Source organism: Neoarius graeffei, chromosome 1 (assembly GCF_027579695.1).
Source record: "Neoarius graeffei isolate fNeoGra1 chromosome 1, fNeoGra1.pri, whole genome shotgun sequence".
Classification (NCBI taxonomy): Eukaryota; Metazoa; Chordata; class Actinopteri; order Siluriformes; family Ariidae; genus Neoarius; species Neoarius graeffei.
The window spans coordinates 100,776,501-100,803,906 of record NC_083569.1 but is presented as its reverse complement, the minus strand read 5'-3'; the positions used below and the strand labels follow the sequence as shown (position 1 = coordinate 100,803,906).

Below are 27,406 nucleotides of genomic sequence, written 5' to 3'. Positions count from 1 at the left end.
ATTTAGAACAGCCAGTTAACCTACAGTAACCTGCATGTCTTTGGACTGTGGGGGAAACTGGAGCACCCAGAGGAAACTCACGCAGACACAGGGAAAACATGCAAACTCCATACCCCCCCCACTGACCACTAGGCTCGAACCCAGAACCTTCTTGCTGTGAGGCAACAGTGCTGACCACTGCACCACTGTGCTGCCCCTTCTAATGGCTACTTCCAGCATGGAAATGCACCATGTCACAAAGCAAAAATTGTCTCAAACTAGTTTCATGAACATGACAATAAGTTCTTCAGTGGTCTTCCCAGTCACCAGAACTGGATCCAGTAGAACACCATTGGGATGTGGTATGACGGGAGATTCAGAGCATGGAAGTGCACCTGAAAAATCTACAAGAATTGTGTGATGTATTCATGTTAACATGGACCACAGTTTCAAAGGAATGTTTTCAACATCTTGTGGAATCCTATGTCAACATCTTGTGGATCCTATGGTCAACCTCACAGAAGTACTTATACAGTACATTCTGGAGCTAACTGTGCCATGGGAGGCTGTAGTTAATGAAGCATATGAATGCAAGAGACTGAAAATATGCTGACCTAGCAGCAGAGGTAAAACAACAAGGCTGGCGGACCAAGGTCCTCCTGGTAGAGGTCGGCTGTAGAGGGTTTATAGCCACCTCAACATCTAAGCTCCTGAAGAGGATGGAGTTCGAGGCCAGGCCCTCTGACAAGTAGTCAGGTCATTGTCAGAGGTTGCAGAACAAAGTAGCAGCTGGATCTGGCTGAAAAATAAGGATACAATCTGGGCTGTGAAATGACCAGCAAGAGGGGTAAAAGCAGAGGGTAGCACACCTGGGATGCTGGGTGTCACTGTTGAGCCCTCTGGAGGTGTCGTGGGCCTATCAACAAAACAAAACATGAAAGAGGAAGAGGAAGTGATTAGCCCCTTCTCCACTCAAGATCTGAGAGTGCTGACTTATCTGAGGGATTGAAACATTAAGTCCTATGAGCTCACCATACCGTGAAGAATTGAGACTGTTTTGAGAGCAACTCAACTGTGGGCTGGCCTAGTGGTTAGCATGTCTGCTTCTCAACCAGGAGACCATGAGTTCTACTCGCGGTTGGGTCATACCAAAGACCATCATAAAAGTGGTAGCTACTGCCATCTGGCAAGTCACGCTGCAATACAGATGCGAGTGGGGAGTCAAACTCTTGCGGTTACCAAAGGAACAATCCCCCACTGTAACCCTAGCTGTATAGGCGAGAGGCTGAGGGCTACAGAAGTGAAGATTGGTGCTGCCCAATGTGCCTGAAAGGCCTGGTTAGTACTGGGACAGGAGACTGCCTGGGAAGACCAGGTCCTGGCATAGGAAGGGCTTTGACTTTTGACTTTTTTTGAAAGCAAATCAAGGCCCTGCTCAGTATTAGTATCAGCAATAGTATCAGCAGTATTAGCTCATTTGTAAGCTGAAGAAACTTTGCTTGTATCCATTATAGTAAACTCATTGGTAAGAACTGTATTTGGTGCAATGCTTCTAGAGACGATATCGTGCGTCCTTTCATAGTTATAGCTGTAGGAATTCACATATCTCTCCATGAACAGTCAAACGTTCAGCCTACTCGAAGCACCAGCCCTCACTGACCTTTCAACACATCCTTCATATAGTTTTGTATAAGTTAGAAATGCCAATTTAGTGCCTTCTTCCTCAAGGGGTTCAACTCGACATCCAATCATTCAGTATCAACTGGAGCCTGTTAATCGACCCCCATCCTGAAATCGAAATTGGAAAGCTAGTCACCGTAAATATTTAATCACTTCCATGGGAATGAAGGATGGGAAACAGTCCTTGTGGCAAGGACATTTTTAATTACAATTAAATTACAAATTCATACTACTTAAACCCCATTAGTCATGTTTATAATGAACTATATGAACATATCATGTTATAAGTCATTCAAAATACAGTATATTACATGCATTGTTAGAATGACTATTTTTGAAAATCCACAACACATTTTAGTGATCTTTATTATATACTATGGATGAATTCTAAGTAGTAGTCATATTAAAACAATTTTAAAACACTTTATATCATCAATATGAAGAACAAATAAACTGAGCCAAGTGCATCATGAGACCTGTCCTGATTTTTTTTTATTATTTAACAAATTAATTATTCCTACAATGTTATCAAATTACCAGACAATCTTACTCCCCCCCCCCCAAAAAAAAAAAAAAAAAAAACCTTTACAGCTTCTCAAGATGCATGTTGTTGTGTCGACTTAGCAAATTGGTGTTGAATTTCTTCAGTATTGATGATATACATAAGTAAGGGGAAAAAAACAAGGCATGCATTCATAGGAAAATAATCAACAACAGGGTGGTCTGATGACACAAAGGTAGTGTTACCATCCCAAAGTTGATTACTTTCAAAATATCAGCAGCTCCAACAGTGTTGTATAAATCACATCCCACAGTAATTTACAAACTTGAACCATTTTTTTATTAAATAATATGTACTTTATATCTGTTTGTCAGTATATTTAATGTTGTTGAATATCCACAAAACAAGTTAGCATCCTTGTTATCACCTCACAAGAATTTCATTTTTCTATGCTGAACTAACGAGGAAAAAAAATCAGCTTGCCATTTACCAGATCTTCCAATCTGAAGACTTTCCTGTGGTGGAAAACCATTTAACCTTTTTTTTTTTTTTTTGGGTACTAACACTGCAGGGGCGGCACGGTGGTGTAGTGGTTAGCGCTGTCGCCTCACAGCAAGAAGGTCCAGGTTCGAGCCCCGTGGCCGGCGAGGGCCTTTCTGTGTGGAGTTTGCATGTTCTCCCCATGTCCGCGTGGGTTTCCTCCGGGTGCTCCGGTTTCCCCCACAGTCCAAAGACATGCAGATTAGGTTAACTGGTGTCTCTAAATTGACCGTGAGTGTGAATGTGAGTGTGAATGGTTGTCTGTGTCTATGGTGGAGTTTACATTAGACCGTATCGGTATCGTTTTCGTTGCAGATGCACTGTCCGTGCACATTAAAACGCCGGAAAACGACTCCACAGGCGGAACAGTTTGAATCCACCAGGGCCCACGTATTCAACCCAGTACGTATCTGATCCGGTGCTGTGTAAACATTGAGGAACGAGGATATGCAGTGCTGAGCTCTAGCTGACGTCATCATTGGACAACGTCACTGTGACATCCACCTTCCTGATTCGCTGGCGTTGGTCATGTGAATGAGCAATACAGGAAGTGTGTTGAGGAAGTCATTAAGTAAATAAGCAATACAGGAAGTGTGTTGGTTACCGTAGCACTAAATAGTCTTGTTGTAATCGCAAAAAACGGCCATTCTGCGAGGTGAAGAGTGTACCGAACACTGTTAGATCCTTCTAGCATAAACACGAAGGCCATACACGGTGAAAAAAAGGCGTCATTGTAGTACCAGTACCGCCGATAACAGACTGGCATACTTTATTTTTGACAACGACATCCTTCCACTTGCAAGTGGTGAGTGACTTGCGCATGCCCGATATGCACTGGAATCATGTGACGTGCCGTCTAATTAGTCATGTGATTAGCGTATCCGTGTATTGGCGTTGCTGTGTGCACGGGGAACGGTTTTGTTGCGGGCACAGAAATTTTGTGTGTGTACGCGAATCGTTTTAAAAACGTTAATCTGATGATCCGCTGATTCGAAATAATGTAAACAGGGCCTATGTGTCAGCCCTGTGATGACCTGGCGACTTGTCCAGGGTGTGCCCCGCATTTCGCCCGTAGTCAGCTGGGATAGGCTCCAGCTTGCCTGCGACCCTGTAGAACGGGATAAAGCGGCTAGAGATAATGAGATGAGATGAGACTAACACTGCAGACTCCTACAAAATTATTACTATAGAAAGAATAATGTATTTGAATGAACACATTAAAAAAATAATCAACTTGTTAATCCACTGACCAATCAGAATCAAGAATTCAAGGGTGCTGGGTTTCTGTGAATAATTTATAAACGCATTAAAAAAATTGCTATAAACCAACCCTGTGTCCGAAACCACTCACTCGTTCACTACTCCCTACTCACTATATAGGGAATTCTATACAGAGGACTATATAGCGAGCTCATTGGTAAAATGAAAAAAAAAACACTTTCGGACACTACTCCGTCGCGCTGTTATTTATGTCATTACTTCGCGCAATTAAAACATGCCAGATCAGTCGGCTGGTGGGTTTTCAAAATAATGTGATAAATCCATATTATACTGAGAATATTTCCCACATTAATAAATCCAAAGTACTTTGTGTCTGCTGCATTTTTGAGTTCTTTTAACTCTTTACCCCTTAAAGCAGTTGCTACAGCCACCTTTGTATATGTATATACTGTTCACCCTTAGAACTTTACAAGAAAAAAAAGTCTAAAGACAAGGCTTTGACAAGGTTTTAGACAAGGCATCATATGTCGTCATTATGGGATATGCACGGGGTCGTCATATGTCGTCATTAAGGGATATACACAGGGTCGTCATATGTCGTCATTAAGGAGTAAAGAGTTCAAGGCTGAATACTTAATTTCTTCTTTGCCGCTGCCTTTTATTGAATCAAATTTGAGGCTTTTGATTTGATTTCTTTTAGCGCGACCGCAATGCATGATGGGATATATTGCTTGGTTAGTGACCATTGGTTGTACACTACTTTTCGTGATGCATTTTGGGATACTTTGAGTCCACTATATAGGGTGTAATAATTCTCACTATACATTCGGACAGCACTACAAAATGGCGACCTCACTATATAGTTCGTAGTGAGTGATTTTGGACACAGGGCAAGACTCGATATTCACGGTAGTCCGACTGTCCGGGACAACCGAATGTTTGGTCCGGATAAGTCAAATCCACATCTGCATGTCTGACGGGACGAGTCGAATATTTGTTGAAAATCACCATTTTTATAGAAATTATTCAAAATTATATCAATAACGTTCCAACAAAACTAGCTAAATCTGGCTGTGATCTGGCTGTGTTAGTGTTTATGAAATTGCGGGAAAGCCGAGTACAGCAGGTGTGTGTGTAAAAATAACCACAGTGTAATATCTAATTATAGATTATTAGACTCATTGAAATCGGAGAAACGGAGATCAAACATCTCAATAAAATAAATATCTGTGGTGAATCTTCATTTCATTTCATTCGGACTTTTTATTGTATTTTTCTTTTGTATCATTCACATTAACCATCAGCCCTGTGATGACCTGGCGACTTGTCCAGGGTGTACCCCGCCTTTCGCCCGTAGTCAGCTGGGATAGGCTCCAGCTTGCCTGCGACCCTGTAGAAGGATAAAGCGGCTAGAGATAATGAGATGAGATTTTGGTATATGTGGAAACGTTGTATTTTGCCTTCATGCGCACTTGCTGTATTCTGCTTGATGAGATGCTGGAAATGACTCAAACTCAACAATAGCTGGGGCAAATGACGCCACGACACAGCATGACAGATCACAGCTGAACTTTCAGCGCTTTAGAGGGATTTAATGAGCCTGTCGAGGCACAACATGTGCTCATGCATACATTTGCAAAGTTTTTCTTCTTTTCTTTTACTTTGTTCTTTTACTTTTCCCCCCTGAAAACGATATCAGTTTTAAAAGGTACGAGTCGACTATGAGGAATAACTGCACAGATTTCTAATCGATGACACAGATATTAGTCATTTTAATATGAATAGGCCTCAACGGAAATGCATTCTAATGTCTAATGTAATATGAGAATGATCCCACCATCTGGAGGAAGCACGATGACAGTCCTGATATATGATCTCAGTGTGAGAAGAGGCAATTCAACAAGTCTGGAGTATTCCAGGCATTACGTCCTTATACAGTTCCAAAGCAAACACGGCTTGGGTGTTTTTAAGCTAGAGAAGCTCTCTCAATCACACACCTGGACACTCCATACATTACAACCTGTTCTTCACAAGGGATTCATTCAGTAGGTTAATAATTAAACTTAAATACATACGTTGGTTACCATGTCAGACTCAAGTCCTTATTTGACACACTACCTCGTACCATTTTCCAGAGGATTCCTGCTTCCTTTTCTGCTCAGTTTCTATCAGGATGGGTCAGGAACAATATTCCGGACACTTTTTCCATGGAATAAAAACACGAGTTCTATTCCCTTTGAGTGTGCTTATTGATAACATGCAATATTATGATATCGCTTATCCTCTGTGTGTTATGCCACTCTCCCCAATGGAGAATGAGCAAATTATAACAATATTGCACGTTTTCAAAACAACACGACGTCACACATCAGCACTCATGCGAAGATCCGATGACAAAACTTTCCTGTTGCGCATGCCCACAATCATTTCTTTGTCGGCCTGGAGAGAGAGAAAACGAGGCGAATCCAGTGCTCGGATGAAGCACTAAATAAATAAATTGAAACCAAAGACGCGCTGAACGCCCGAAAAGCTACCAAAACTTCATTATATACTCTTCACGCATATTTACAAGAGAAAAACATACCAACGGACATCGAAAAACTGGAAAAGAGACACATCGTAGACGTAAAACTTCCGCGCTAGCGAGTGACTGTGACAGTTTATAAACAAACATGGCCGCGAGGTTTGCTTCATTAAATACAGAAGATTTTGAGAGAATTTTGGCTGCCAGATCGCTCTACTGTGTGTAGTTGTCGATAAGTAAATTACACAAGGAAAATACTACTACTACTACTAATAATAATATTTGGCTTGACTGCACCAGCATTGGCCTGCGCTAACACTACACCAGCTAGAAGGTAACTGGACTGTCGCACTAACAGCACAGAGTCGCGGTTAAGCTAGTGACTGCCTTCACTAAAGCTACTGCTACACTGGCTGGAAGCTAACTGGACTGCCATGCTAACAGCACCAAGTCGCGGGTAAGCTAGTGTTGGCCTTCGAGCATGCTGACATGAAGACAGTGTACAATAATAATAATAATAATATTGGCTGGCTTTTTTTCATGGTCTATCAGATATATTCCATTCAGCTACTCGTCTTCGACTCATTCAGTATCCTGCTAGCTGAATGGAATATATCTGATAGACCACTCAAAGCCAGCCAATATTATTTAAATATGTCACTCAGATCCATGATGTATTTTGTATGAAAAATGCGAGTTTTTCAACACTAGAAGATAAACTTCATATCTTCAAGCCAACGTGTGATTTTATTTTTATTAGGGACAGGAAAGCTGGTCAAGACTGAAGGAAAGATGGAGGACACTAAATACAAGGCAATTCTGGAGGAAAACCTGTTTGATTCAGCCAGAGGTTTGAGGACAAAGGTTACGGTCTAGAAGGACAATGACCCTAAACATACTGCTAAAGCTACATTGGAGTGGTTTAAAGGGAAACATTTAAATGTCTTGGAATGGCCTAATCAAAGCCCAGACCTCAATCCGATTGAGAATCTGTGGCATAACTTGAAGATTGCTGTACACCAACGCAACCCATCTAACTTGAAGGAGTTGGAGCAGTTTTGCCTTGAGGAATGGGCAAAAATCCCAGTGGCTAGATGTGCTAAGCTAATAGAGACATACGCCAAGAGACTTGCAGCTATAAATGTAGCAAAACGTGCCTCTACAAAGTATTGACTTGGGGGGTGAATAACAATGTGCACCTTTAAAGTGGTATGCATGTTGTGTAAATTAACCCTCCAAAAATCCATTTTAATTTCAGCTTGTAATGCAACAAAACAGGACAAACACCAAGGGGGATGAATACACTGTACGTGCCGCACTCGACATTTTGTGTCAATATTAAATAAAACTGTCTTGGAAGAATTCAGCTTCTTTTTTTTTTTACACATAATTATGTGTCATTTTAAAATGAACAGAACCTGTGAACGTGTCCACAAGATTCAACACAATGTTTGTGTAGACTGATCAGGGCTGGGTTTCCTGAAAGTCTCTTAAGGCCAAGAGTGTCTTTAACTACCGCCTAAGATTCATCGTCAACCTACCATGGTTTTCCCAAACAACATCATAGCCATGGGCGGCACGGTGGTGTAGTGGTTAGCGCTGTCGCCTCACAGCAAGAAGGTCCGGGTTCGAGCCCCGTGGCCGGCGAGGGCCTTTCTGTGCGGAGTTTGCATGTTCTCCCCGTGTCCGCGTGGGTTTCCTCCGGGTGCTCCGGTTTCCCCCACAGTCCAAAGACATGCAGGTTAGGTTAACTGGTGACTCTAAATTGACCGTAGGTGTGAATGTGAGTGTGAATGGTTGTCTGTGTCTATGTGTCAGCCCTGTGATGACCTGGCGACTTGTCCAGGGTGTACCCCGCCTTTCGCCCGTAGTCAGCTGGGATAGGCTCCAGCTTGCCTGCGACCCTGTAGAACAGGATAAAGCGGCTACAGATAATGAGATGAGATGAGAACATCATAGGCCAAGTAGTCCTTTAGTTTGCTCGGAACTTTGCTTTACGAGAGACCCGGTCCGCTAGTTCAAAATGAAGAGTGACTCGCTCGCAGCCGAATACACAGAATGCACTGCGCCTCTGAGGGACTCTCAGTCACCGGGGGAAACTGGTGTTGAATCTGCTGATGGTGTTCAATAATTTTTTCTTGTAAATTGCAAGTACATCGAGTTAATTATTCAATAAATATATGGAAAACGCTATGAATATATTTCAATATGTTATGGAATTACGTATGGATATCGGAATGTCACAGTGATATTGCTACATTTTAATCACATTTAACTCCATTACGCAAGTGATTCACTAATTTAGAGTTATAAATGAGACATTTCTGCATGTCTAACATTGTGTGTGTGTGTGTGTGTGTGTGTGTGTGTGTGAGAGAGAGAGAGATTTTGATCTGTCTGTACCTCAGGAAGTATATACAGTTATGTGAAAAGAAAGTACACCCTCTTCCAGTTACATAGTTTTACCAATCAAGACATAGCAAAAAACGTCTGAGCCTTACCAGGTCCTAAAATGATGCAAATCTAACCTCAGGTGTAAAGCAACACACAACAGATTCCATCACGTCATTATTTATTTAGCAACAATTAAGTGAAAATGCAGAATCCATGTGTGAAAAGGTAAGTACACCCCATGATTCAATAGCTTGCAGAACCACCTTTTGCAGCAAGAACTTGAAGCAGTCGTTTTCTGTATGATTTTAATCAGTCTCTCACATCATTCTGGAGGAATTCTGGCCTACTCTTCTTTTTAGAATATTGCTTCAGGTCATTCATGTTTGAGGGCATTTGTTTATGCACAGCTCTCTTAAGGTCCCACCACAGCATTTCAATTGGGCTGAGGTTTGGACTTTGACTTGGCCATTCCAACACCTTGATTCTTTTCTTTTTCAGACATTCTGCTGTAGATTTGCTGGTGTGCTTGGGATCATTGCCCTGTTGCATGACCAAATTGCAGGCAAGCTTTAGCTGTTGGACAGATGGCCTCAATGACTACAAGGTGCCCAGGCCCTGTGGCTGCAAAACAAGCCCAAATCATCACCTCTCCACCACCGTGCTTGATGGTTGGTATGAGGTGTTTGTGTTGATATGCTGTGTTTGGTTTTCGCTAAACATGGTGCTGTGCATTATGGACAAACATTTCCACTTTGGTCTCATCTGTCCAAAGGACATTCCAAAGAAGGCTTGTGGCTTGTTCAGATGCATCTTTGCAAACCTAAGCCGTTCTTTTTAGATAGAAGAGGCTTTCTTCTGGCAACCCTTCCAAACAAGCCATACTTGCGCAGTCTTTTTCTAATTGTACTGTCATGAACTTTAACGTTTAACATGCTAACTGTGGCCTGTCGAGTCCTAGATGTAGTTCTTGGGTTTTTTGCAATTTCTCTGAGCATTGCATGGTCTGACCTTGGAGTAAATTTGCTGGGACATCCACTCCTGGGAAGATTGGCAACTGTCTTGAATGCTTTTCACTTCTGAATGATCTTTCTCACAGTAGAATGATGGATTTTAAATTGTTTGGAAATGGCCTTATAACCCTTCCCAGACTGATGTGCAGCAACAATTGCTTCTCTAAGATAATTGCTGATGTCTTTCCTCCTTGGAATTGTGTTAACATACACCTGAGTGCTGCAGACCAGCAAACTGCCAAAGCTTCTGCTTTTTAAGAGGTGGCCACACTGGCTGATGATCAATTAATCAAATTCATTTAATCAGCAATTATCAGCCTTCATAATTTCTATGGAAGTGGTAAGGGTGTACTTAATTTTTCACACATTCCTACTGCATTTTTTGGCTTACTTTGTGTTAAATAAATAACGACAGGGTGAATATGTTATGTATTATTGGTCATCTGAAGTTGTATTTGCCTGGTAAGGACCAGATTATTTTTTATTATGTCCTGACACTTAAAACCTAGACTTGAAAGAGGGTGTACTTTCTTTTTCACATGACTGTATAAGTGGTCAATTCAACCTCCTTAGGTAGAGACAGATCAAAACCTCTCTCTCTCTCTCTCTCTCTCTCTCTCTCTCTCACATATAAGGAAGAACATTGCCCACTTGGCATTGTGGATAAGAGTTGAAATAATCCTGACTGTATGTTTGAGTAACAGTGAAATGAGCGGGCACAGGGAGAACATTTATGCCCAGGTCAGATGGCAGAAAGACACATGCTGCGACCTGAGATCGGAAAGGTGGTGACCGACTGCAGGTAGACACAGGCGTTTTGCATCAAATCCTTCATTGTGGTCAGACGTATTGCAAGACGCAGAGTTTTTAAGCTGAATCTGGTCATGAGCCAGCCGGGAACATCTAGGTCCTGATGCGATCTTTCACCCCATTCCGCAGTTTTCCCTGAGCTTTCCCTGCGCTGCGGCTAACACACCTGTCTCTCATCAGCTCATCCATGACTCTATATTATACCGCTCAGATATTCATTCGGTGCAGGATTGTCTTCACTTCAGGATATGGTTTTTCGCTCCCCCCAGGTTTATGTATTCTATTATTTTGTTACTTTGCCTCAATTGGATTGAGGTCTGGGCTTTGACTAGGCCATTCCAAGACATTTAATTGTTTCCCTTCAAACCATTCCATTGTAGCCTTAGCAGTATGTTTAGGGTCATTGTCCTTCTAGACCGTGAACCTTTGTCCTCAAACCTCTGGCTGAATCAAACAGGTTTTCCTCCAGAATCGCCCTGTATTTAGTGCCATCCATCTTTCCTTCAGTCCTGACCAGCTTTCCTGTCCTTGCAGATGAAAAATATCCTCACAGCATGATGCTGCCGCCACCATGCTTCACTGTAGGAATGGTGTTCTCAGGGTGTTGGTTTTGTGCCACACATGGCATTTCCCATGATGGCCAAAAAGTTCAATTTTTGTCTCATTTGACCAGAGAATCTTCTTCCATGTGTTTGGGGAGTCTGCCACATGCTGTTGGGCAAACGCCAAACATGATTTTTTTAAGCAATGACTTTTTCTGGCCACTCTTCCATAAAGCTCTGCTCTGTGGAGTGTATGGCTTAAATTGGTCCAATGGACAGATACTCCTATCTCCAATGTGGATCTTTGCAGCTCCTTCAGTGTTATCTTTGTTGCATCTCTGATTAATGCCCTCCTTGCCTGGTCTGTGAGTTTTGGTGGGCGGCCTTCTCTTGTCAGGTTTGTAGTGGTGCCATATTCTTTCCAATTTGCTATAATGCAGGGCTTTTCAAAGTGTGGGGCACGCCTCCCCTGGGGGGCGCCAGAGTTCTTCGGGGGGGTGCGCAACGTGAGGAAACATGAACCAGAATAAGTTACTATTGCGGACATTTAGCGAACTTCAGCTAGCCTTTGCCAGAGACAAAATGGATCAATTTTTATTACCTAAAGCTACAGTGAGTGAGGAGACAGAGTCTGGGCCAAGCAAAAAACCAGACCCTCCAGGATTTCGTGATGTTGCGATTTGCAACTTCAACGCAAATTCAACCAATCCCCGCGAATTCAGGGCGGTGTTGCAATTATATCCAATCACCGCAACCTTCCCGCAAATTTGACCAATCGTCTTGAGGTGACGTCGACAAACTACCTTCCACCTTACTTCCGTGTATACGTTCAAGAGAAGCAGCATGTGTGCAGTGTTGCCAGATTGGGCAGTTTTAAGTGCATTTTGGCGGGTTTTGAACATATTTTGGACTGGAAAACGTCAGCAGTATCTGGCAACATTGCATGATGTGCGAGTCAGTGTTTATGTAGGCTTAAATTCTGTTACTGAAAGTGTGTTATGTTTACAGTGAAGGACTGTGTGCACATTACATTATTTTTTACTTAATACAAGAAATTAATGGATGCCAACATTTTTGCCAAAATGGTATTTTATTTTCCATTGTTTAGGCAGCTTCAGCATCATACTGTGAGATTCTGTTCAAATTGTTGTTTTTTGTTTCTTCTATGAAGCCTGAGCCATTTATTTTATTAGTTTATAATTATTGTTTAATTTAGTCTTCAGGAGAGACTGCCTGCACACAGTACTAGTATTAATAGTTTTTTTTCTTACATGAAAGCTGAGGCATTTATATTATATTTTAAGGTAACTTCATGTTGTGCTGTGAGGTTCTATGCACTTTAACTTTTGAACCAACAGGTGCATTTGGATAAGTTAAGCCTATTTTTCTGCATTTTTGTAGTCCTGGTAATCTTTTATATTGGTAAAGTTGTTTATAGGACCATTTCTCAGTGTCTTTGTTTTTTTAATCAATAGTTTTTCGGTAATAACTTAATATTTAACATATCACTCAATTTTAATCACAAAAAGAGAAAATCGCAACAATTTCTCGCAACTTTCACTTCCTCCCGCAATGTAATCGCAACAAAAACCTAAAAAACACCGCAACTTTCATCGCAATTTTTTGGAAACCCCCGCAACATCAGACATTTTAGCCCGCAACAATCACAAAAAAGGCCCGCGACATCCTGGGGGGACTGGAAAAAGAAGGAAGTATGACCACGATTATTTAAAGTTTGGATTTTCATGGACTGGATCTGAAGATGCTCCACTGCCACAGTGTGTTGTCTGCCAAGAGGTGGTAGCTAACGATGCTATGAGATGTTTAAAATGTGTAAAACAAGATGTTTTAAAAAGAAAAGCACAGATGTTTAAAATGTGTAAAAGAAAAAAATAAAAATGTGTACAACAACCATTTTTTTTATATACGAATGGAACATTAAGTACAGCAACAACAAAAATTGTGTGGGGGGGGGCGCTGTTGTTTATTTACTCTCTGGGGGGGGGGCTGACTCTCCCACACTTTGAAAACCCCTGCTATAATGGATTTAATGGAGCTCCCTGGGATATTCAAAGTTTGGGATATTTTTTATAACCCAACCCTGATCTATACTTCTCCACAACTTTGTCTCTGACCTGTTTGGAGGCTCCTTGGTTCTCATGTTGCTTGCTTAGTAGTGTTGCAGAGTCAGGGTCCTTCCAGAACAGGTTGGGTTATACAGACATCATGTGACAGATCATGTGACACTTTGATTGCACACAGGTGGGTCATAATCAACTAATTATGTGACTTATGAAATGAATTGGTTGGACCAGCTCTTATTTAGGGGTTTCATCTGAAAGGGGGTGAATACTTATGCACACTCCAGATTTTTCATCTTAATTATTGTTTGTGTCACAATAAAACAACAATTTTCACCTTTAAAGTGATAGGCATGCTGTGTAAAAAATTAAATGGTGCCAAGTCCATAAAAATCCATTTTAATTCCAGCTTGTAATGCGACAAAACTGGACGAACACCAAGGGAGATGAATACTTTTACAACTATGAATACTTGCACAAGGCACTGTATGTAATACTTAATGATGATACAATATATTAACATATTTTAAACACTTTATATTTCTTTTTTTTGGTAAAAAAAAATGAATGCCATGTGACTTCATCGACTGGACTTACGTAGCAACTACTAATGGCTATATTGGGGATGCGCATTACAAAGACGCTTTTAGTCCTGTTCCTCTTTAGACTCCTTCTGACGAGTGAGTTCAGGAAAACCACATACAGAGACAATTTTGTTGCTTAAGAGAGTCTCTCAACTTGCTCTTTAGCTCTAAAGGGCAACGTTATCGGGAAACCCACCCCTGCTCGACACGAACTCAGGGTCAGTTTTTTAATGCATTAGCGGTTTGATTTCACTGAACAGCAGCCAGAACGTAGTCTGATACTGATATTGATTTGCCATTTCATTTTCATTTTAGGGCGGCACGGTGGTGTAGTGGTTAGCGCTGTCGCCTCACAGCAAGAAGGTCCTGGGTTTGAGCCCCGGGGCCGGCGAGGGCCTTTCTGTGTGGAGTTTGCATGTTCTCCCCGTGTCCGCATGGGTTTCCTCCGGGTGCTCCGGTTTCCCCCACAGTCCAAAGACATGCAGGTTAGGTTAACTGGTGACTCTAAATTGACCGTAGGTGTGAATGTGAGTGTGAATGGTTGTCTGTGTCTATGTGTCAGCCCTGTGATGACCTGGCGACTTGTGCAGGGTGTACCCTGCCTTTTGCCCGTAGTCAGCTGGGATAGGCTCCAGCTTGCCTGTAGAAGGATAAAGTGGCTAGAGATAATGAGATGAGATTTTCATTTTATTGTATACTGTTATACATCGAAGATCATAATTTATATTACAAGCACTTCACTGTGTGAATCACTAAAAAAAAATTTAAAAAATCCACAGCTCTGTTCCTCAGAGACGATGTCAACAACACTGCTGACGCCAGCCATTTAGAAGCTAATCAGTACTTACTTAGTACTCGCAGTATAACACACCGACTCTTTGTGGATAAGATTGAAGACCCCATGTTTGCAAACCCCTGGAAATTGGTGGAATGACAGTATTCAGTTCAGGGATTTCAGTAGGGGGATTTGAACTAATCTCATTTCTCAAATAGTGTTACGTTAACGCTAGCGCTCTCTGTCTTCAGCTTGAATAACGTTAGCTTGCTACTTGTTTTTAATAACTATATTCAATATGCTCTTGAAGAGGGAAAAGGCTGGTTTGTGTTGTAGTGACAGTAGTAGTTAATTGGTTTTGGTTGGTAAGTGTGTGTTTTGTGTATGACGTCAACGGGTAACGCTAATTTCCAATGACTTTGTCTGGAGAGCGCGATAAGCATCATGGGAGTTGCAGAACGTCGAAACCGCCACCTTGACAGGGAGAAGATTTGCACCAGTGACAGCGAGAGCAAAATTCTTGAGGTCCGTTGTACTTTTAATAGTTTCCTCATGTACACAAGAAGTGAGTATCATTGATTATCTCATTACAATGGCACCTGTCAAGGGGTGGGATATATCAGGCAGCAAGAAAGAGAAGAGTCAGTTCTTGAAGTTGATGTGTTGGAAGCAGGGAAAATGGGCAAGCGTAAGGATCTGAGCGACTTTGACAAATTGTGATGGCGGGATGACTGGATCTGAGCATCTCCAAAATGGCACATCTTGTGGGGTGTTCCCCATATGCGGTGGTTAGTACCTACCAAAAGTGGTGCAAGGATCCAAAGGACAACCGGTGAACCGGTGACAGGGTCACAGGTGTCGAAGGCTCATTGATTCACATGAGGCATGAAGGTGAGCCCATACGGTCCAATCCCACAGAAGAGCTACTGTAGCACAAACTGCTGAAAAAGTTAATGATGACATCTTTCTGTTTTAGCCAGCATTAACTTTTTTAGCAGTCTGTGCTACAGTAGCTTTTCTGTGGGATTGGACCATATTGCTAGGTTTCACATGGCATCACATCTGCCTCATTAGTTATTCAAAACTTTAGTCTGCCAAAGCTCAGTTGACAAAGCGTTTGTACAGAGAAGGTGCATTGCTTGCATGAAAAATGCCTTACGCTTGCGCTGTTTTAGGTTGTTCGAATTGATCAAACCATGAAACTGATAAAAGTTTCTTCAGGGTTCCCCGTGAACTAATAAAAAAGGGTGAACGAACACAGGATTTCACAAAAAGACGTCGAGAAAGGTGGCTTTTGAACCTCTCAGTGAAATCGAAGGGAGCCGAGTCGAAGCATGCTCGAGTTTGCAGTGATCACTTGATGAAAGGTTTGTATTTCCCTCTCAGCTACGTCCTTAGTGTTTTCTGAGGACTTTTCTTGCTGTGTCATTATTTTATGGTACTTTTTTTAGTCACAAGGCGTTAAAGTCCCCAGCTGTTTCTTTGTTTCCTCCTCACTCCTCACAAAATCCATATGCATGAAGGTCACGACAAAATTCTTCCACAGCCGTACAGTTACAATACGCTGTGATCACTTCTCCGTCTTGTTTAACTAAGATCCAGGTCTTTAAAGGGGTTTCTGATGATCTTTGTGAATGATTTACCTGAGAGATAAGAGCCAACACAAGTGAGAATCAAGCCAGCTGTTTGTTTTACACTTCAACTTGCAACACTTTGTTGTAAAGACGTGAACGAAAAACTTTAAAAAAAACAAACAAACCAGGATTCATTCAGCAGTGAGTTGATCCCGAGGTCCTTTACCCAGCCACATCCAAAAAAGTTGTAAGCCTCTGTACTCTTCCACGCTTTCATCTGTTTTACAGTGGAGAAGCACGTCTGCAACACCAGATAGTTCGAGATGTCGGGGAACTCGACTGAAGGGTGGTTTTCGAGATCGTATGACAAATCCTTCTTTCCCAGACTGTAGGTATCAATTCCATTGCACATAGCAATCTTCTGAATATATCTAAAGCCAGCAGTGGCTTCTAGATTACGAGCGTACTCTGATAAGTTATCGCTAGTTGTTCGCACTACAGCAGCCATTTAGCCCACCAGCTATTTCACTTCCAGTAAAATCGCTAAGAAAAGTCACATGACCGAAACCCAGCAATACCGTGAAAAACAAAACGGCGGAGCGTGTTGCTGAACCAACCGAGGACAAAATAAAAACACTACTTTAGAACAAAACCCAAAAAAATGCAAAAAAAAGCAACAAAATATGGAATAAAAGTATTTGATGGTAAGAACGCATCTTTTTTTATTTTTAAGAATTATTATTATCGCATTTTTCATAAATTGCTCTGGTCATTTCGCTGGTTTGTTTACATTCTAAGCGGAAATAATTTTGTTGGACGTTTTGTATAAAGTTTTTATTTATCAAATTTGCAAAACATAAAAATCAAAATGCTCCGTTTCTCAAAATCCAGTGAATGTGGATAGAATAAAATAGTTATTTCACTCAGTCTCGTCGTATATGGATTATAGCACTATTAGCTCATGTACGACTCGATTTTGTGGAATAGCTGTTAAATATTGTGCATTTGTACACGAGCACCAGTGTCAGGAACCCCGAAACTAGAGAATGATCAAGCCTATTATCCGCCTTGACTGTTTTAACTACATGAGCCACATGGCAAAAATCAACAGTGATCGATTAACAGATAAGCATCTGAACAGAAAGCGCACTGGAGGAGTTCGGTCATCTCATCTCATCTCATTATCTCTAGCCGCTTTATCCTTCTACAGGGTCGCAGGCAAGCTGGAGCCTATCCCAGCTGACTATGGGCGAAAGGCGGGGTACACCCTGGACAAGTCGCCAGGTCATCACAGGGCTGACACATAGACACAGACAACCATTCACACTCACATTCACACCTACGGTCAATTTAGAGTCACCAGTTAACCTAACCTGCATGTCTTTGGACTGTGGGGGAAACCGGAGCACCCAGAGGAAACCCACGCGGACATGGGGAGAACATGCAAACTCCACACAGAAAGACCCTCACCGGCCACGGGGCTCGAACCCAGACCTTCTTGCTGTGAGGCGACAGCGCTAACCACTACACCACCGTGCCGCCGAGTTCGGTCATCACATTAGGTATTAAATCAGCACTGTATTCGTCCATTTCTCAGTGTAGGAATATTAATCACATGCTGTAGGCGTTAGCTGTTACCTCAAAATACTGTATGCATTCGTATTCATACAACTCTCTGACGATGACAGATCTTTGCGCTCTGATTTTATTTAACGTGCTTTCTGTTATAAGTGGCAGGCACATCCAGTCATGTTTATTCACCTGGCTCTTATGTGTTGATTGTATAGTCCTGGCAGAATAGTTTTAATCTGTGCCATTCACTGACACACCGAAACATAACTCTGTAATCAACAGAACCATGGAATGACAGAATGACGCCTGTTATTCAGTTGCTGAATTGCTCATTTGTTCTGTCTCGTGCTGCATTGTGCTCATCTTGCATTTCAGTACTGCATTTTTAGACACGTTCCGCATTTCTGCCTCCATGTAATATACGACAGTGTTAATGCGCTACTGTAAGAATTCCCTCAGCAGGGGTCAAGTTAATAAAATGGTGTTGGTTATGTTTCATAACCCATCAAGTCCTGTCTTATGATTAACTTGCTTTTGCTTCTTATTAACGCCTATGAATTATTCAGTAACTGCAGTGCACCAAAAAGGAAAGGTGTGTAATGAGTGGTGTAGCCAAAACTTTATTTCAGGAGGGACTTGCAAATATACTGAAGAGAATCACTGCGTGATCTGGACAGTGATATTGAATAAAGTGTGACGCACGCATGCGCTATGTGTGGATGGTTGAGAGTTAAATCAGGGATGGGACAAATTTGTTATTAATAATGTAGATACATGAAACACTATGCATGTAACAATGCACCCAATTCACAGTACTGGGCTCATGATTTGATTTTCCCATGATATTGAAAGAAAGAAAGAAAGAAAGAAAGAAAGAAAGAAAGAAAGAAAGAAAGAAAGAAAGAAAGAAAGAAAGAAAAGGAGGGGCTACCAGTATAAGAAAGAAAGAAAGAAAGAAAGAAAGAAAGAAAGAAAAGTAGGGGCCACCAGTATAAGAAAGAAAGAAAGAAAGAAAGAAAGAAAGAAAGAAAGAAAGAAAGAAAAGGAGGGGCTACCAGTATAAGAAAGAAAGAAAGAAAGAAAGAAAGAAAGAAAGAAAGAAAGAAAGAGGAGGGGCCACAGGTATAACAAAGAAAGAAAGAAAGAAAGAAAGAAAGAAAGAGGAGGGGCCACAGGTATAACAAAGAAAGAAAGAAAGAAAGAAAGAAAGAAAGAAAGAAAGAGGAGGAGCCACAGGTATAACAAAGAAAGAAAGAAAGAAAGAAAGAAAGAAAGAAAGAAAGAAAGCAGAGGAGTGGCTGCAGGTATAAGAAAGAAAGAAAGAAAGAAAGAAAGAAAGAAAGAAAGAAAATGGATGGCTGAAAGTATGACAACGAAAGAAAGAAAGAAAGAAAGAAAGAAAGAAAGAAAGAGGAGGGGCCACAGGTATAACAAAGAAAGAAAGAAAGAAAGAAAGAAAGAGGAGGGGCCACAGGTATAACAAAGAAAGAAAGAAAGAAAGAAAGAAAGAAAGAAAGAAAGAAAGAAAGAAAGAAAGAAAGAAAGAAGAGTGGCCACAGGTATGAGAAAGAAAGAAAGAAAGAAAGAAAGAAAGAAAGAAAGAAAGAAATTGTGATTCATCATCACACAATATATCGTTACTTGCATTAAAACTGGTGTTAAATGCCAAAAAAACAAAATTTATGATTTTTACTCGCTCACGCTCTTCTACTGAGTATACTGTTTTAACACTAGATGGCGCTCAACTAGAGAGCGTACCCTCTCACAAATATCTTGGAATCTGGCTTGATGACAAGTTATCATTTGGAGTCCAGATAGAAAGTATATTGAAAAAGCTTCGTCCTAAATCAGGTTTTTACTACCGTTTGAAAAAATGCTTTTCTTTCACTGCCAGAAAACGATGAGTACTGAGCACTTTCCTTTCAGTATTAGATTATGGTGATATAATAGACTGTACATGCATCTTCATCCTATCTGAAAAAGCTGGACGTTGTTTATCATTCTGCTTTGAGGTTTGTAACTGGTGCTGCAGCAAGAACACATCACTGTAATCTATAGTGCTGAGCGTAAATGAGTGCACCCCCTTTGAAAAGTAATATTTTAAACAATATCTCAATGAACACAATTTCCAAAATGTTGACAAGTTTAATATAACATCTATTTAACTTATAACGTGAAAGTAAGGTTAATAATATAACTTAGATTACACATTTTTCAGTTTTACTCAAATTAGGGTGGTGCAAAAATGAGTACACCCCACAACAAAAACTACTACATCTAGTACTTTGTATGGCCTCCATGATTTTTAATGACAGCACCAAGTCTTCTAGGCATGGAATGAACAAGTTGGCGACATTTTGCAACATCAATCTTTTTCCATTCTTCAACAACGACCTCTTTTAGTGACTGGATGCTGGATGGAGAGTGATGCTCAACTTGTCTCTTCAGAATTGTTATGTTCACATTAGATATGGGAACTACTTTAGTTATATTTCAGGGACTACTTTGTGACCCCTCACCGAATCCAGGGACACATGTCGGCCGAAACGAATCCGAGATAATCGCAAAAGAAGCATTTTTTTTTCGAAATTTGTGATTTTTGTTTTTTTCCATCATGTGCAAGTTGAGATCTTGAAGAATGCAATCAGTATTTCAGATAATAGATTGTTTTGTTGGAAAAGCATACATTTTTTGTTGCAAATTGTCTCGTTTTTGTCAGGACTGTAGCCTGCTGGGGGGTGTGGGTAAATTACCATATGGGCCATTCACATGATGATTTAAGTCTTTTGTTTTTTTTTTCCTCGAATCAGCTGTATGATCCAAGCTGAGCGCATGGCTACTTAGCTGCATACAGGCGTGTGATTTTACTATGGAATGAGTTACTAAACAAAGCGCAGAGGAGCTGACACACCGCGAAGCAAACAGACACACGGTATTTACATCGGAGATAACCATTTCTAGCAAAAAAAAAACGCAACCTAGTTTTCCAGATTGAATGGAATACTTGAATGATTGGATGATACACGGACCGTTCTAGGATTACATTCCATCGGAGGCATTGGTGTGTGCAAGGCGCCGTTTCTCTTTCTGATGGGGTAAGTTTATTAATCTAAGGCTGTGTGGTTATTTTTGCATGTAACGGAGAGTGTTGTGGTTTGGTTAAGCCTAGGTCACAACCGGACGTACGATTTTTTGGCCGTGTGATTTTTGGCGTTTCCCAAATCGCTGCGGTTTTTTTTTGTTCACGGAGAAAGACGCACGTTGGCCGTAAGTTTGTCTTGCAACCTGAAAAAAACGTAAGTGCCCGTAGAGTTTGTTTGACATGACAACGAACCTCTGCGGCCGGTCTGCAGCTCGAAAATCAGCACGTCACACGCGCGCCCTCGTGCGTTTCACACGCGCGCTCTCGTGCATTTCATGCGCGCTCTCAGTGTGTTTCTTGCGTTTTTTGCGTGTAGACCGGCTGTAGGAGCACATACGGCCAGTTGTGACCGAGGCTTTACATGAAACTAGTGTTGTGTTAGTTGTGTCATCATCGTGCTATCTTTCTTTCTTACGGTGTGAGTAATTTTTCAACCACAAAACGTTAAAGTATACTTTAGGACTTATTTTTGTACTTCATAATTGTGTTGGGCATACTTTGCATGGAAGGAAAATTGACGTGGTGATCTTCGTTTACATGAAAGTAGTATCGTGCTAGCTAGTAGGGGGCAGGGCTTTCCTTAATGTCATGCAAATGAGCACCATTATGTGCCCGCCCTGCACCCAGAGTAGCTGAGATGGAAAACTTTGAGGGCGATTTTCTCCCTTTTCTGTTTTAAGAAGTATACACTTTCAAAAGGCCACACATTCTTCAAATATTGTCAGATCTCCACATGGAAGGCATCATTGGAAAGCTTAGAAACTGTACTTTCTGAATCTGTCAATAACTCAAAATGCCCCCGGGCCGACATGTGTCCCTGGATTCTGTGATCTGCCACCTTTATGTTATGCGCATTGATACTTAGCCTACAGGTTACCTAGAGTAATAATACCATTAGAATAGAGTAGTGATGTGCCAAGCAATAAGCATGCATTGTAATGATTTTCCAAGTACCCAGTAAAGGCAACGTTAACTTTACTTCAGTGTCCTGTGGATTATGTATGTTGTGAAAGTGAGAAACACAACAGAATTGGCGACGAGGACTATCTGGATGTACTCGCGTGTAGCCTACAGAAGCTTTAATGGAAGTTTCCAGTTGTCTGCAAGTTGCTGCCTTGACGAAAGCTATGAAGTTAAGGCGCTGTCCACACAGCAACGGATTCAGGTGAATCTGATAAAATTGTTTATCGTTTCGGCCTGGCGTCCACACGGCACCGGCGTTTTGGGTGCCCCAAAACGAAATCTTTTGAGAACGGGTTCCAGAGTGAAAAAAATCTGGCAACGGAGCCGTTGCGAAGTCGTCTGGATGAGTAGAACGGATTTGTTTACGATGACGTCACAACCACATGTGCTTCACGCTGGGTAGAAGTGTAACGAACTCAATGTGAGTTGTCAACAAATCCTATAACTTGGTTCATGAAACGCGCTTACAAAATATTTTCACTGTGAATATTTATTGTGTAATGGTACAAAGTGAGAGAGAGAGAGAGAGAGAGAGAGAGAGAGAGAGAGAGAATAGCCCTTAGGGCAGAGTCAATCCCGCCAGCAAAAATAGGGAAAAAAAAAGGAGCGATCTCACCTCTTCAAATGTTGGTTTAAGTCCGACAATACATTCCTCAAAAAGGGCGTAGAAGAACAAAGTAATCCATCAACGTGTAGCATTCAATTTATTCCGGACCATTAAAGAATTCTGGAGGATCTCAGAATGTTAGCGTACCGGCTTCCATCCACCCCCATTCATTCCTCTTTCCGCGTCTCCATTCAAAAAACGAGCACGTGATTTAAAGGGACTATATCCATAGGATAGGGAGTGAGAAAGTGTGTGCGTGTGACAGTGACAGGGATAGTCACTGTGCGCATGCGCAGTTATGCGCATGCGTCTACTTCTATTGTTCTGGTGTCTCCAATGGGACCGTCTTACAGCGCACATAGTGGTGTGGCATGTGTATTGCATCGTTTTCAGCAAGCGTTGCGTTGCCATATGAACCTGATATTTTACTGATCCGTTGCCCATGTGGACGCAATATTTAAAAAAAAAAAATCTCGTTGCCGTTGTCGTGTGGATGTAGCCTAACTCCCTGTACTGCTGCACGAGCGTGAACGACACGACAGTACAGTGAGTAACTAAAACGGGAGGAAAAGAGACTGAAATTAAAAACAAACCATGGCTGGTGCAATCGGAAATATTGATGCTTTTGACAATAGCGTGGAAGAATGGGACACTTATATTGAGAGACTGGAGCAATATTGTGTTGCTAATCACATTGAAAATGATAGAAAGGTAGCAGTCCTGCTAAGTGTTATGGGCGCAAAGACGTACAATCTGCTACGGAGTTTATGTGCACCGCAAAAGCCATCAGCTAAGTCGTTTAAAGATATAATCAAACTGCTTCAAGACCGCTTTAATCCGAAGCCACTTGTAATTGCAGAGAGATTTCGGTTTCATAACAGAAATCAGCAAAGGAATGAATCTATCTCCAACTACATTGCAGAGCTTAGGAAATTGGCTGAGCATTGCCAGTTTGGTGCGGGATTGTCTGACTCACTCCGAGATAGGCTTGTCTGCAGCATGCACAATGAGAGTATACAGAGACGCCTCCTTACTGAAAAAGACTTGACATTACAAAAAGCTTTAGAACTCGCAATAGCAATGGAAACTGCTTCCAAAGATGCAATGGAATTACAAAAGAAAGTGACAAATGAAGCTCACAGTGTTAACAAATTCACAGCCAAATCTACAAAAGCAAATGCATGCTTTAGGTGTGGAAAGGGATCGCACGACCAGGCAGACTGCTGGTTCCGTGACAAAAACTGCATGAAATGCAATCGGAAAGGGCACATACAGAGAATGTGTAAAAAGAAAGGAAATGAGGAAAAACAGAGAACCTGGAAAAAGGATAAAAAGGTTAATGAAATGAATGACACAGATGCTAGTGGATCTGCCTCAGATGAGACAGACAATGGATTAGGCCACATAGAACTGCATTCAATGACAGAGAGTGATAAGAAAATGATATGGGTGACCCCAAAGATTAATGGCAAGAAATTAAAGATGGAGCTTGATACAGGATCAGCAATTTCACTTATATCACTGAAAGATTACAAACAGAATTTTGCAGATGTAAAATTGAAACAGACACCAATCTTACTGAAAACATACACTGGAGAAAAGGTGGCGCCAGTGGGAAAAATTAAAGTGAAATATGAAAACAAAAGGAAAACACTTGACTTGTATGTGCTGCAACGTGGAGGAGTGCCGTTATTCGGACGTGATTGGCTGCAAATGATCCAGCTCAATTGGCAGTCTATTAAGGCTATGCAGCACAGTGAGAATGGAAACAGTAAAGCTACACAGGAAAAGCTGAACCTGTTACTCCAACGCGCAGCACCGGTGTTTCAAGAGGGCATAGGAACTCTTAAGCAGATGAAAGCACGTGTCACAGTGGATGAGCACGCCTCACCCAAGTTCCTGAAAGCTCGTCCTGTCCCCTATGCGTTACGGCCAAGAGTGGAGACAGAGTTGCAACGGCTGGAGGACCAGGGCATTCTGTCTAAAGTTGAATCATCAGACTGGGCAACACCCGTTGTACCAGTTGTGAAGAAAAATGGTGCGATTAGGCTATGCGGCGACTTCAAGGTAACAATCAACCCAGTTCTTCATGCAGATAAATACCTGTTGCCCCGCATAGAAGACATTTTTGCTTCACTAGCCGGAGGGCAACATTTTTCAAAGATTGATTTGGCCCAGGCTTATTTACAAATGGAAATGGATGCTGAGTCGAAAAAGTACCTCACCATTAATACCCACAAAGGCCTTTTTCAATACAATAGGCTAGTGTTCGGTATCGCATCCACCCCTGCAGTGTGGCAGCGTGCTATCGACCAGGTGCTACAGGGCATCCCAGGCACACAGTGCTACTCAGATGACATCATAGTCACAGGCCAAGATGATAGCTCTCATTTGGCCAATCTGGAAGCAGTCCTGAGTAGGCTAGCTGAGTGTGGACTCAGGGCCAATAAGGACAAATGTGAGTTCTTTAAAGACTCCATTGAGTGTTGTGGGCACAGAATTGACCGGGACGGTCTCCATAAATCTCAAGACAAAATTGATGCCGTCCTGAAAGCGCCAAAGCCCACCAATGTCTCCCAGCTTCGCTCACTCTTAGGACTAGTGAATTACTATCACAAATTCCTGCTGAATCTTGCAACAGTGCTTCACCCCTTGAACAACCTCCTGCAAACAAAGGTGACATGGAAGTGGACAAAAAGCTGTGACATGGCGTTCAAGAGTGTGAAGGAACTCATCACATCAGAAAGAGTACTCATCTCATCTCATTATCTCTAGCCGCTTTATCCTTCTACAGGGTTGCAGGCAGAGTACTGACCCACTATAACCCAGACTTGCCCCTTCGTCTGGCTTGTGATGCCTCACCATATGGCATCGGTGCTGTCCTTTCGCACAAAATGCCAGACGGCTCTGAACGTCCCATCGCCTTTGCATCTCGATCCTTATGTGCTGCTGAAAAGAACTACGCACAAATTGACAGGGAAGGGCTTAGCCTCGTGTGGGGTGTGAAGAAATTTAACCAGTACTTATATGGGAAGCGCTTCACATTAATTACAGACCACCAACCCCTAGTGGCCATTTTTAACCCTAGGAAGTCGATTCCAGCGATGACTGCAGCACGCTTGCAAAGATGGGCGTTGTTCTTAGGTGGACATGACTGTGTGATTGAGTACAAAGGCACACTACAGCATGGCAATGCTGATGGACTCTCTCGCTTGCCTTGTGAACCTGAGGACAATGCGTCTGCAGACCCAGCTGAAAATGTTCCATCTAGCCCATGTCGAGAACTTACCTGTCACAAGTGCACAGATCAAACAGGAAACCAGCCGAGATCCAACCATGGCAAAGGTCTTTGAGCTAACGGTGAAGGGGTGGCCTGCCAAAAATACAGTGGGCTTACCTGAGTACTTCAGTCGACGTGAGCAGCTATCCGTGTGTCTTGGGTGCATCATGTGGGGGACCAGAATTGTAGTGCCGCCCAAGCTGCGCTGCAACGTCCTGGAAGCACTCCATGAGGGACACATGGGTGTGGTAAAGATGAAGAGCCTTGCGAGAAGCTACATATGGTGGCCAGGTATTGATCAGCAGATGGAGGATATGGCCAAGACGTGCTTTGGATGTCAGCAGACACAAAAGCAGCCTCCACCTGCTCCTGTCCACAGCTGGGAGTGGCCCACCGCTCCTTGGCAAAGGATTCACGTAGACTATGCTGGGCCTTTCCTCGATTGTATGTTCCTTGTTGTGGTCGACGCATATTCAAAGTGGCCAGAGGTCTTCATTGTGAAAAATGCCACAACCACAAAAACAGTCGAAGTACTCCACACACTGTTTGTCAGAACAGGATTGCCCGAACGACTTGTCAGTGACAATGGCAGTCAATTCACCTCTGAAGAGTTTCAATCATTCATCCGGAGAAATGGCATCAAGCACACCACTGCCGTACCTTATCATCCTGCTACGAATGGTCTTGCTGAACGCTCTGTCCAGTCATTTAAACAGTCAATGAAAACAATGTCAAATTCCCACATGTCTCTGCAAGAAAAGATGGCAAAGTTCCTGCATGCCTACAGAAACGCTGACCATGCTACAACAGGCCAAGCTCTAGCTGTATTGTTCATGGGAAGATGACTGAGGTCACGTCTTGATCTGCTAAAGCCTGACCTGCGTAGAGATGTCATGCAAAAACAGTCCAGCAAAGCAAAGACTGGTCATGTAAGAAACTTTGTGATCAGACAACAAGTTCTAGCCATAGACTATCGTCAGTCAAAGCAGAAATGGCAGCGCGGTGAAATCTTGTCCAAGACAGGGCCCCTGACCTACACAGTGAAGACTGGGCATCACGTCTGGCGCAGACACGTTGACCAATTGCTAGATGCAACTGCTCACCATGCAACCAATAACAACACCGAGGATGATGCTCATGCCTCTGAGGATTCCGATGAACTCATGTGCACAGCCTCAGAGCCCCCACCTCTTGAAGATGGAAATGCTACACCTGATAATGCAGACCCCGAGGTTCCTGCTCAGAGCTCTGACACTCAAGAGAGACGCTATCCTGAAAGAGCTCATCATCCTCCCCAAAGATTGGACTTATAGCCTAACAAAAGATTGCATTGTCTTTGTTATGTTTGATGTGTGTTAGGTGTTTAAGTGTTAAATTTAGCACTAAGGTTAAAGTTAAGGTGTTTCGGCCTATGTGATTACCTTTAGTTATAATTGCCTGTAGGTATAATAGGGTATTGAATTTATTTCCTTAGTATATTAGACAGACATCAATGCTGCAAGGGAGGAAATGTTATGCTCACATTAGATATGGGAACTACTTTTAGTTATATTTCAGGGACTACTTTATGTTATGCACATTGATACTTAGCCTACAGGTTACCTAGAGTAATAATACCATTAGAAT

General features: G+C 42.1%; 2 protein-coding genes across 2 annotated transcripts in view; one reads left to right on the top strand and one right to left on the bottom strand.

The window, feature by feature from the left end:
• LOC132885684 (octopamine receptor beta-2R-like) overlaps positions 1–27,406 on the bottom strand; it is a 135,267-nt gene that overhangs the window by 55,856 nt on the left and 52,005 nt on the right. The window lies entirely within an intron of this gene.
• LOC132890061 (uncharacterized protein K02A2.6) lies at positions 23,095–26,625 on the top strand. The gene is made up of 3 exons (XM_060926861.1): positions 23,095–25,244; positions 25,304–25,689; positions 25,772–26,625. Exons 1-3 carry the CDS (start codon positions 23,095–23,097, stop codon positions 26,623–26,625), a joined length of 3,390 nt encoding a protein of 1,129 aa, XP_060782844.1.